The sequence below is a fragment of the Achroia grisella genome, unplaced genomic scaffold, assembly GCF_030625045.1.
Source record: "Achroia grisella isolate CSIRO2021 unplaced genomic scaffold, CSIRO_AGI_Agris_v1 utg487, whole genome shotgun sequence".
NCBI classification, from domain to species: Eukaryota; Metazoa; Arthropoda; class Insecta; order Lepidoptera; family Pyralidae; genus Achroia; species Achroia grisella.
The window spans coordinates 1,800,180-1,813,824 of NW_026712891.1; the positions used below are offsets into that span (position 1 = coordinate 1,800,180).

The 13,645-nt window shown below is 31.5% G+C and overlaps 2 protein-coding genes across 2 annotated transcripts in view; both read left to right on the top strand.

Annotated features, from left to right (window-relative positions):
- The first annotated feature begins 1,264 nt into the window (after nt 1-1,264).
- Nucleotides 1,265-2,469, top strand: LOC131845850 (uncharacterized). Its single transcript, XM_059194989.1, has 2 exons — nt 1,265-1,388; nt 1,868-2,469. The coding sequence occupies exons 1-2, from the start codon at nt 1,340-1,342 to the stop codon at nt 2,287-2,289; spliced, it is 471 nt and encodes a 156-aa protein (XP_059050972.1). The 5' UTR covers nt 1,265-1,339; the 3' UTR covers nt 2,290-2,469.
- Nucleotides 2,470-13,394: 10,925 nt separating this feature from the next.
- The window catches only part of LOC131845920 (cuticlin-4), a 38,254-nt gene continuing 38,003 nt past the window's right edge, over nt 13,395-13,645 (top strand). Inside the window, exon 1 of the mRNA XM_059195081.1 lies at nt 13,395-13,585. The gene's annotated coding sequence lies outside the window, so the exon portion shown is untranslated. The remainder of the gene's footprint in view (nt 13,586-13,645) is intronic.

Below are 13,645 nucleotides of genomic sequence, written 5' to 3' on the forward strand. Positions count from 1 at the left end.
AAGTACTGATACACGAGAACTCGAGCTGTTTTGTTGTACTTATGTACCATTCTCAAAGGGTATTTAGAGATTTGTATACATGTGACGTCTCCCATACCCACGGCGATAAACGCGGTGTAAAACCTCAACACTTCAAGTTTTGACATAAATCTTAATATCATAACTGAAGTAAATGAATAATAAAAAGAACCTGTTAATCTATACTCAGAAACACGATGTTATCGCGATGAGGTCACGCCAGCAGAGGTCACTCACGCGCTGCGTATTGTGAAATCCTACTACGTATGAAACCGTCAGCATTATTTATAAAGAATTTATATAAAATTTATAAACTAATAAATACAAAATTCTACAAGCAAACATGTATGATCCTTGTGAGGGACTATAGCTATACTCGTAGCTGTATTAATGTGTGTCGACTGAGAAATATAAAATAACTGTCGTAACTCTGAAATATTTCGGAAATTTGTCTGATCGGTCGGGCTAATTTATCCAATTAAGATCGAGTACTTGCGTCAAAACACTTACGCAATTTGAGTTCAGCTTGTGGCAAGATTATCTAAGATTACATAAATATTTGGTAACGCTTTTGACGTATATATAATATATACCACGTGTTGAGCTGGGTCACCAGATGTCTACTGACAAACCTAACAGGACTCCTAACGTGTTAGGTTAGGATATATATTTCAAGTGATCGATTAGAAATTTTACCATACAAAGATGACTTTAAAGTTAAATAAATAAATAGCTAACAATGCGGAGATCATCATTAAAACGTTGTAAAGTATAATTTAATAATCTTAGATTATATTATTTAACCTATTGTATTGATAAGCAATGTATATAATATACTGCAGTGATATTTAAAAGCCATTAAAAAGTTAATTTCGTTAAAAGTATTTGTCAATAGACAATAAAAGGAAATAAATATATTATTAAACAAATAATAAAATATTGTATAATGCACTATACTTTCGTCTTTCCAATGTGACATAACAACATTAATTTTAAACGTAGACTAATGCAATTGGTTGAAATGCAGTACAATTTCAAATGTGTAAGACTCCATTCGAGATAAAAATACGCTCGCGGATATTCGTTTAAGAATTGTGAATGTTTTCAAAATATGCAACACCGACAGTCCAGAAGGCGAATGGAACTACATAATACGATGTTATGTTCCTTGTTGCGTTGATTACTTGACCCTGCCGAATAACTCGTTCACAACTTTAGCCTTAAAATAATTTCTTGATTCAATTTTACATACACGTACAAACAGTCAGTATAAAGAGGCAGCAAGTGTCGTGCGCCTTGACTGAGTGCAAAAGCTGAGAAAATGAAGGCCAAGATATTGGTGTTGTTGTTCGTATTTTGCTATACAGAATGTAAGTAGCTACTTTATGTTTTCTCATGTAAATACTTTATAAATTTACAATTAGATACGTCAATGTTATAATTATTATGTGTTTAATTATTCCAAAATGTATCAGTGTTTCGAAAAATCTCATTAATACTCAATCAATGACATTAGATATTATAATGAAAAATACCTACATATCGAATAGGTACGTACCTACAGTGTTACAGTGATGTATCTAAGGGTAAAAAAAGAAAGAAATTATTAACTGTTGTGTACATGTACTTAATCCTATAAAATGACAAGAAATAAAACAACCCTTTATTTCCTGTCAATTTATAGGATTAAGTACACAATTCTTTCTTTTTCTTTACGATTTAAATTATACAAGAAAATTAACAGAAACTTATTGCATATTTTTTATTGTTTCCCGTATTGATAACTAATTATTATTCTTAATTATTTTGTAATAAATACTCTAAAAACTATTTGAATAAATATTTCCAGGTCGCAAGACATATCCACCAGTGGACAAAAATGCCAACATTGCGTTCATCAACATGGAAGGTGGTGGCGGTTCGAAGCCCTCTGGAAAACAACAGCCAACTGTACCATCTAGTGGTCCAGCCGCTCCACCAGCTAAGTCCCCTGTACCATCACAACACGGTGGCACAAATACTGCTCCACAAACCACCATCAAGCCGGCAGTTCCTCCCGTGACGACAAAGCCTCTCTCTTCTCCTACTCCCACTCCAATAAAACCTAGTGGTCAGATTAAGCCTGTACCTGTAAATCCGAAACCAGTTGTAAATCCTATCACAACTCCTGGACCTGGTACTGTAAAACAACTGGTCAATTTTTATGACAGCCAAGGAAAAGCTAGCCCTATTCGTCCTTACAGCTATAGTCAAGCTGTTAAGCAGGGTTAAGATATTATATTATCCATGGGAATATGTATTGCATTGATTAATTTAATTTTCTCTCCTAAATAGATGATTTAAAAAAGAGCTATAACTTACCTAGTTAATGTTTTTTACAAATAAATATATTTATACATGACTGACTATAACAATTTTTATTGTACTATATTAATAAAATCAAGCGTGAATAATACTATGTTAATAATAATGTTTTCCCCACAGGATTTAAATAAGTAGTCTTTATTATTTTGTACAGAGTTTTATCGTGAAAAAAATATATTTCGGAAATAAATTTTTAAGTAAGATTTTTTTAGTGAGTAGTGAGTACCTACCGTATACTAGGAATATCTAGGGAATCAGGATTTTACAATAATTACATATTGTTTAATTAATATCAAGCTATTTTTATACAGTCTTCATTGAATTTTATAATAAGTTCAAGTTTTCTTAATGTTATTATTTCCGGTCTTAAAAAGTTTCTGTAGAGAATGTTAAAATATTAATTAGAAATTAATTTTTACTATTTGCACATTAAGGTAAAATGAAGCTATTTACTCTTACATAACGTTGTCAATTATTTTAACTAGAAAAGGAGTCAACGACCGTTATATCAGCCGGATATATCTAGAAACGACATAAAAGGCGTATTAAGATGTAAACAATTGCAGTAGAGCCTATTTCCAGCCAGTGAAAGTGCGTGGACGGAATTTGCAGTACCACGCCGCTGTCGTCGGATGGCGGTGTGCTGGGCGCGGCAAAATGCCATTTGGTTGTCTACTATGCTTAGCATTTACAAAGTCTTATGTCAAATTTATTATTTGTTTAAAGTCATTAAAGCATTCGTAATAGCATTAGAAAATTAGCATTAATTAACAATTAATTAATTGACACTTTTTTCCAAGCTAAGCTTCGTAAAAAGTGTTCTACTTGGATAGTATTTCAGCTTCCAAGCAGCTTCCTTTGTATGCTGTTTCGGTTAATGGGTCTTCCGACATGGTAACGCATGAGCGGTATTACAATAACGTAATGCCAATAAGATTACTCAACGTTACTCTGCACTAACTTTCAGTACTGCCTTGGGGTAAGCAGAACTTGTGTTATGGGTACTGGATAACTGATACTAATACTTAAATAAATTATTTTTGTAAATGCACACATTACATAGATAGAAAACGTCCAGATGAATACAAATAAAACTAATGAATACACATGTTTATATCGTGCGAGGAATCGAACTCACGACCATCGGAAGTAAAGCGGTGTGCTAGACCGCTGAACCACCGAGACCGTCTGCATATGTGTATGTATATATGTATACACAGAGAAGAGGCATTCCATAATTCTTCAATTTGAAAACAAAATATGTATTCCAATTGTAGATACCATTACAACGGTTGACTCACGTAGCGTAGCTGTATTTGGGTCTACTTTTGGTTACTTTGTTTATCTATATTTACACAAGCTCACAGTTGTTTCAGTAGTTCTTTTAAAATAATCGTTATCCTTGCATCTCTGCAGTACAATCTTGATAATAAAAGCAATTAATTATAATGTTTCACATAATTATTAATGTTGACTTGTTTATGAAGAACTACCTTACCGATAAATTACTTTTATTATGGCAAAAAATTACTGCACCTCTCCTACATGCCACTAATTTAATTAAGTTATTGTTAGTAATAATTAACATTTTTTAAATTTGTAATGTAAATCAAAATATTCATCTGCTTTTTCCGTATCCCATTCATTTGGGGTCGAGGTAATATATTTTCTCATCCATTCAACGCTTGTTCTTTACAGAGCGTAAAACCTTTCACACTCTTCATCTATCGGTCATCCTCTGCCCTTATAACTAACTACGTTTATAATAGGACTTTCTTCAAAATATTCTCTTAATTCCTACATATTACATTCACATAATTTATATTAATATAAATTAACAAAATAATCATAAATTTTCTTTTTGTATGCATATGTACAGCTGTATGAAATAAAATCAATAGAGAAAATCTGGCAAATTTGTTAATAATGGCCAGAAAAGTCAGAGTGAATATGAGGGACGTCAAACGAGCACGCTGATAGGGCTGCTCGAAACGTGCCACTTTCACCTTCGTCTGATTCATAGCGGCTGTTACGTCGGCAGGACCCCTTATTGTTATGGCTGTTACGAAGTGCCTCGCGACATATTGTGCAATACTTGGTCCGCATTGGCAGTATTTATAATAACAAACAATGATTCACAATAATAGGCTTTTAAGAACGGACTCTCTTTTAAGAACGAACACTTTTGTAATCTATGCAAAGTAAAAATAAAATTTGTTGATGGTATAAAAAAAGAAAGTTGTTTGGAATTGTGGTTAAACACAGGTAGAGCAATGAACATAATTTATATCGAGACGATTATAAGTGAACATATGATGTAACAAGACGATCAAGAACTATAAACACTTTAATTATCAATATTTTTTTAAATTGAAAGTAAAATTTATGGATTAGAAATCGTTCTTGATAAATATTATATTTGTTAATAGCCCTCATATGATTTTCTAAAGTATTTTGAAATACTTTTATAGGTATACAGAATTTTCAAAAATTATCAAAACACAGTACTCATACAAAACTTTAAAATTATATTAAGAGTGAATTACGTGCGTCGCAACCGCAGGGGTTAAAAAACCGAAATTATTTTAATATATTTAATTAAAAATAAAATATTACAAACTAAAATATAGCTATAACTATCTTCGGACGAAGTTGGTACCAAATTGACAAATACTGAGACGCGGAAACACTAATTAAGATGTCGAGTTAGCAGTTGCCAGTAGCCAGCGCGGTGGCTCAGCGAAGGTGTGGGGCGCTGATTCGTCATTTCGAAGTACGGGCACAAAGTGCAAGGCCGTGCTCCTCATCAGCAATTTCTTTATTAGCAACAGCTATAACAAGTGGATGAACAATTAATATTATTATGAAGTTTTGTAATATAAGTTAATTATATAACTTTTAATAAAAATATATTCTCTAGATTTATGGTGGTATTATCATAATATATACATATATATCATGATAAATCTATAGGAACAAAGTTACTTAAACCATACTATTTCAACATTTCTTTTTTACAAATCACAATTACACTCACGAATACAAATATTTGTATCGTGCGCAGAATCGAACCTGCGATTATCGGATGCTAAAACGCAAGTACAGAGGCCATCCAATCATCAGAAGTTTCTAACAACTTAACGTAGTTTTTATTTACAAAATTGGAGCCATTTTTAAGATAAACAGCCGTTTGTTACATTTAGGTTTTCACTTTGTAAATAATCGTTCATTCTATTCCATGAAATTGTATTTTCACATACAAACAGTAATTCCACTTTCGCCCGTACAAGAATGCGTGTATGAAGCCACAGAATATACTCTTGATATTGTGTGTAGATTAGCTGACACTGCGATACGACCCACCTATTGTTTATTGTAGGGATGCCATCTTAATTAAACAATCAATTACATATTTTCCCAACACATAGTGCATAGAAAATGTTAACTATACCTATATAAACATATTATAAGAAAACATTAGTGTATGTTAATCTTGTTGTTTGTACAGCTATTCAACTTTGATAGAATATACAAAACTGTAATCTTAAGAATATTTAATGTTCATGTTTATAAGACGATCGATCTGACTATATTATATTTAGTTTTTATTAGAAATAAAGTTTGAACATATGACAGCCCTATGATATGTAGACATATATGCAAGCCTGTGTAAAATATCTCGGTGTCTTTATTATTTTAATATATACTGTAGAGACTAATAGTAACTAATATGATCTGTTAATTTACTATATTTTGCTATTTGTTTAAATAAAGTTTTAAAAATAGTAGCCATTTTTATATATCATCGTTTTTCTTTAATTAGGTTTGATCTCACAGACATTTCTGTTTTTTTAATACATAAATTAAATTACGTAGCGTCCGAGCTTTTTACTAAAAATTAGCATTTAATTACAAATTTATTCAGAAATTGTGATTATTTGCATTTAATTATAAGAGTAATATTACAATCAGAAACTTTCATTGAACTATTCGCTCAGTGATACTTGAGTAGTGTGTTTCAGCGACTGGGCGGGTGAAAGCAAAGTTATACATATAGCGCTGTCTCTATCTCCATGTAAAATACAAAGTTGCAAGGAATTAGACAAAAAATAGGGATAAAATTAGTTCCTATACTGAAATATAATTTGGATAATACAAATATTTGTATCGTGCGCAGAATCGAACCTGCGATTATCGGATGCTAAAACGCAAGTACAGAGGCCATCCAATCATCAGAAGTTTCTAACAACTTATGTAGATTAAAAATAATATAGCGAGATTCACAAATCTATTTTATATTTTTCCTCAAAATGCAGATTAGATATGATATATTTAGTAGGGTGCCACCCTACTATGAAAGGAATTATCCTATGTATTACACTAAAGTATCTAACTTTAGTAATAAACAATACAATTTCAGTTATATTCACAAAATTTTTGTTAATGAATGGTCAAACTATTATAATACAAATGTATGTACATATAACAAGTGTGTCCGCGAGAAATTTTCTAGTAAATGTCTAATAATAAATATTTTAGTTTTTACCACTAAAGAGTGACAAAATTTTCCAAATTATATTTCAGTATAGGAACTAATTTTATCCCTATTCTTTTGTCTAATTCCTTGCAACTTTGTATTTTACATGGAGATAGAGACAGCGCTATATGTATAACTTTGCTTTCACCCGCCCAGTCGCTGAAACGCACTACTCAAGTATCACTGAGCGAATAGTTGAATGAAAGTTTCTGATTGTAATATTACTCTTATAATTAAATGCAAATAATCACAATTTCTGAATAAATTTGTAATTAAATGCTAATTTTTAGTAAAAAGCTCGGACGCTACGTAATTTAATTTATGTATTAAAAAAACAGAAATGTCTGTGAGATCAAACCTAATTAAAGAAAAACGATGATATATAAAAATGGCTACTATTTTTAAAACTTTATTTAAACAAATAGCAAAATATAGTAAATTAACAGATCATATTAGTTACTATTAGTCTCTACAGTATATATTAAAATAATAAAGACACCGAGATATTTTACACAGGCTTGCATATATGTCTACATATCATAGGGCTGTCATATGTTCAAACTTTATTTCTAATAAAAACTAAATATAATATAGTCAGATCAGTCGTCTTATAAACATGAACATTAAATATTCTTAAGATTACAGTTTTGTATATTCTATCAAAGTTGAATAGCTGTACAAACAACAAGATTAACATACACTAATGTTTTCTTATAATATGTTTATATAGGTATAGTTAACATTTTCTATGCACTATGTGTTGGGAAAATATGTAATTGATTGTTTAATTAAGATGGCATCCCTACAATAAACAATAGGTGGGTCGTATCGCAGTGTCAGCTAATCTACACACAATATCAAGAGTATATTCTGTGGCTTCATACACGCATTCTTGTACGGGCGAAAGTGGAATTACTGTTTGTATGTGAAAATACAATTTCATGGAATAGAATGAACGATTATTTACAAAGTGAAAACCTAAATGTAACAAACGGCTGTTTATCTTAAAAATGGCTCCAATTTTGTAAATAAAAACTACAGTACAATACATTAAAACACATATTATTACGTATACTTACAAGAGAAAATGAAAGTTAACTTTTCCAAGGTTTGATAAAATCTACCTAATTGTATTTGTTTGCATGAATGGTGAAAATATTAAGTTGAGTATCAAATAATAGTAGGTATTATTTGATACTCAACTTAATATTTTTGAATATTGAATATTAGTATTTCGTCATAAACCTTTTTAAAAGTTTCTAAACAAAAATTATTCTTGTATATAACGACAAAACAACAGTTAAGTAATTGTCTACTATATATCAGCTCTAATTTGATAAGTAAAATAATCTAAACATATGTTAGTTTGTATACAAATGATTTCTAAATAGTTATCAAAAATTTTCAGGAATATGTATTTATAAACCCACATATATTCAGTCACTCAAAGGTTGACTAGAAGAAATCCCACTTTGGGGATATCTCCGCCATTGTACCCATTTATTTTATAAGTCATATGTATCCTTCTATTAATAACTTTTACAAGAACTATACACATACAAACAAACAATATTTATACACATGTATGACGTATCTTTTGGAATCCAATTACGTCAGGTTAAGGCTTTTACTTTCCTCCTGTGCCACTGAAGCTGAGTTTTGTGTACCTGGTGTTATGAAATAACCAAGATCCGCCCTCATTCCGCTTAAGTCCGCTTCGGCGACGCGACGCATTGAATCATCGGAGCCGCCCGGTGCAATCTAATGGCTGCTTTGACGTATATACGTATTACACAACATAATGATTTTAGGTAAGGGTCAATGGTGTAATTTCAAACTCAAAATTGAGGAGTCGGTTGGAGCAACATAGGCAATTATGTTACAACAATGTGGATATGAACTTGAAATATGACTTTGATCGGTACATCTATTAAATATGAAAGTTAGTAAGGTTGAATGGTTGGATGATTGTTATATTTTAACGAAAAAACTACTGTAGGGATACGAATGAAATATGATGAACAGAAAGAGAAAAAATATTACTAAAATTATACATAGGATAATTATAATAGTATTCATGTGGGCTGAACTAGCGTTTGGTGAAGAATTTTTCTGGTGATATGAAACTTTACTAAAAAATTGTATAATAAGATTCGCAAAATTTAACTAGAGGCATGGCAAAAATAGGCATGAGCAATATTAGAAAGCAGTTGCATTTATATAACCATTGTAGGGCTTCACCAGATTCGACCGTATCTTAACTTTAGATAATTTACACAGCGCCATCTAGTCTAGTCCCAAGCTAAGCAAAGCTTATGACTGATAGAAATGCATAGAACATTTTCTTGAAAATATACACATAATATGCAATGTAAACAATACCAACAATCATAGTCACGAATATATATTATTGTAGCGTCCGAGAAATCGACCTCACGACCATCGTAGGTACGGCGGTTTACTAAACCACCGAGGACTTTAATGTGTACTGTTATGTTCAGCTTGTTTATCTTACTAGGAATAGTATAAAAAATATATGAATTTTGAGTATAAAACTGAACCACATTCCCCTCTTAATGTATTTTTCGATAACTACTTAGCACCTGAATGAAATGAGGACAAAATGTAACTTTCATATGAAATTTTGCATAATTTCAAAACTCTATTGACATATCTGCAAGAATAATGATAATACCTAGTAAGCCTCTTATGTAAATCGGAACAGATAGTGTACAACAATGACTAATAGAAGCCGAATTATGTCTGTTCCGTTTATAAGAAAGTTGTGGCACACTTTGTTATGCAAAGCAGACTGGTAGGTATGTTGTGCTTATTCAGGCAAATCTACTAGTTGTTACAGTAGTCCGTTAGTTATTTTTTACTTTGCACTGCGTGTACATACTATTATAACATTCTGACTAATGCAGTAGGCAACTCCTAAATACAAAATTAAGTCTAACTGTATGTTGGTTAAAAATTATATATATTAATGCATTAAAGTTATATTTGAAATAATCGCAAATTTTCAAAAATAATTCAATACATAATTAATACTTTCATTCTATTTTTGTGAGAACATTCTTGACAATCGATTATAAAATTTTTATATTTGTAGCTTAAGTTCCTTCCAAATTTAAGGAAAGAAGACAATGCAGGTAGGGTAAACCTATAATGGTAATAAAAATAAACCTAAATAAATGCAAAGATAAAATTATATGAGTATAGCATATATAAAATATACGAGTTTTTCAATCTCCAAAAGTTTTAAAGTAGGTACTTTAATATTGGTATATAGTATATGTAATATTCCTATATAAAACATAATTTTCTGGACAACAAATAGTCTGTGAGAACAATACTAAAACTTACGTTAGTAACATTCGCACATTAAATGTAATCTTCTCATAGGGGCAACTCATTGGGTGCATAATACACATGTTCGAGATCAGAAAGTGTACTTACTAAATTCGTGCACTTTACTAAAACAATGGACAATTAATTCGATTTCACTCTTTTCTCACTTTGAAATTCCTGCTACCTAACTTAAGCGCCGACAAGGTCGACGTTTGAGTTTATTTCAATTGAGTAATCATCCAATGATCATCAAGAATATAAAAAAACAAATGTTTGATGACATTGCTAAAACTAATTCTAATTTTGGGTCCGGCAAGGTACTTTCTGTCCAAACTATCTAATGGTATTTTTATGTTAGCTAATTATGATATAGAACTAATTAAGAAATAACTGTTCATATGCACAGATGTCATCCACCGACACCTGGTCTCAAACCATCTTCTGACGATGGATTTATCACCTGAGGTGACTCAAAATCGCCAATAATGGCGTAAAAGTAACTATCAGAAGAGTTGACTCCAAGTAGGCAAATAGCCAAGAGAATGATGAGAAACGAACATGGAAACTATTACCAACACTACTTTTAGCGATCCCCGTTTCAGATTTTTAAAAAGAGTAATTCAAAATAGAGCTCTATGAGCGTTATTTTACATATTGAAAGTATACATATAGGTACCTAGTAACAAAAAGCATGTTAGATAGTTTGTAAGTATTTATATCTACTAACAATGGGCACATTGACATGCAAACATTCGTATGGCCGAACTGACCATCAAATCAAAGCTTATTAATCTTTTATAAGAATGACAATATAATATATTATAAATACTTACAACTATAACGAACACGATGACATAGGCATTTCACTTTTCTTACGAAATTATTCAAATTTCTATGATGATTTTGCATTCGGATTAAATCTTTTGAATGATCTCTTCCGATCCGCTCATTTCTATTATTATAAAGAACATAATTCTTTCTTACACTTTAAGTTTTCCTCGCTTTCTGTTGAATTGAGATTGAAATTTTACGGTTGGTGCTTTTATCCATTTCAAGACATAAAATTTGTTAGCCAAAAATACTCCCTTTTTTCTTGTAATGCATACACCCGATAAAATAATAATATAAATAAATAACATCAAACTTTGCGTTAAAATTATATTTAAATTATTCCTGTATCATTTGAATTGAACTTTCTAGTTAGTATTGTTTGCATGTACTGTATATAAGGAATGTGGAAACTATAGACTGTCTTCGACCAGGTTATTGATTAATAGTTGGAGTATGCAATAAGTTTTTGTTTACAGAAAAGGTTTAAGAACCCGAGAATCGAAGATGCCATCCATTCTTTACCATTAACGGTCTCTGTGGTTTAGCGGTTTTATCACAGGCTTTACTTCTGATGGTCGCGGGTTCGATTCGTCCCACGGAGCAAATATGTGTATTCATGAGTATAATTGTTTGTATCGGTCTGGATGTTTTATATGTATTTTATATATGTATTTACAAAAAAATCTAAGTATTTATATTAGTTGTTTAGTATCCATGCATAAGCTCTACTTACCGTAGGACTAGTAGTTACTCATTTACTATTTATTCCTGAAACTATACAACTTTCCCCAAGAAAAATATGTATAAGAAATTGACAAATCAGGCAAACCAAGTATGAGCAATCAATTATTTATTCATAACTGTATTTTGTATCTTTATATCCTTTTCTGTACCCCTCAGCATAAATTAGTCACAGATCAATATTACCTAAGCGTATCTTACGAGGCAAAATCCGGAATGAAGTAATTTGTAAGAATATCGGATGTAACTAGTATATTTATATGATTTGCAATGACAAACTCATATAACGATAATAATTGCATTTAATTGAAATTATAGAATGTTTATTGCGGTATCAAAACGTTCAGTAATTTGTAATAAAAAATTACAAATAATAAAATTAAATTCTTCAAAGCTATGTAGCTTGTTTGTTCAGAGCTGTAGAAAATGGAGAAGATGCAGGACTTTAGATACGTAGAAAATGCAGGGGTGGCGCCTTCAGTAAATAGGTACCTTCATGCTCATGCTATATTACATATTTAATACATACATCCTTACAAACGAATATATATCTGAATATGCGTATATTTATTACACAGATATATTTCTAATCTATCTAATGAAATCTTTAGATTTAACTACTACAATAAGATTGAATTAAGGATAAAAATTGAAATCACGTAATATAGTAGAATTTGAAGTTCTACCTTCCTTCTGCCCATTAGCTATGTCAATTTAATTTACCTACATCCTAAATTTTATACTTGCTTAAACAGCAATATTGTATTTTCGTTCTTTAGGGTAATTCTTAGAATATTACAATGAAATTTTGTTTAGGTATATATGTTACTATATGTGGGTATATAATATTATGTTATCTGTGATATGGGTAACGTGTAGTCTAAAGAATTCTTAAAAATATATACTTTGGGGTAAGTTAGTAATGTTTCCTTTTAATTTAAATAAGTAATTAACATTTAAATTATTAATAAAATTATAGCCTGAACGCAATACTTATTTATGTCTTTTTTTTATACCACGTAGGTGGCAAACAAGCATACGACCCATCTGATGGTAAACGGTTACCGTAGCCTATGGACGCCTGAAACACCAGGGGTGTCACATGTGCGTTGCCGACCCTTAAGAAACCTTAATATAGGGTATCTTGAAAAATCCCATGCTGTAGTCTCTAGTCGTTTCATTATCGTTAATTTGTTAATTTTAGTTTCTTCAAATATACACTTGTATAAAATATAATAAATAGATCCATAATATTTTAGATAATCATTGCCAAAATGAAATATCTCGTGAATTGAATCATAAAAATAAGAAAGTTATAAACCTGCGTGCAATACGCGGACATAACATTTAAGGAATAGATTCGTCCGCATTGAGCACCCACATGGTTAGCGATGATGTCAATGTCGTCATCGTCACCGCAGGATTTCAAAACAATACTCCAAGAACATGATCCTGGATAGAGGCTGGTAGTGATGTGCGCGCGGAACTTTCACGCATATATAACGGCGGCGTCGTCGGCGGGCGCGACCAGTGGGCTCGATATCTGCTATACTCTGCGCACGAGATCGTGCGCTCTGTGTCCCGTATACGACACACGCGTCTGTGAAAACGAAAGTGACTCGATAAGTCCAGACTGTGCCCCATTATCAGTGATTTCGTGAACTGCAGCAGTGACCGGTGCCGGCTGTGTTATCCTGAAACAGTTTCTCCTATACCCGCTGTGAGAACTCACCTGAAAAGGTACGCGGATTGTGTAATGCCTTGGATTTTATGAAGAATAAGGGATATCTTGTGTCTGAA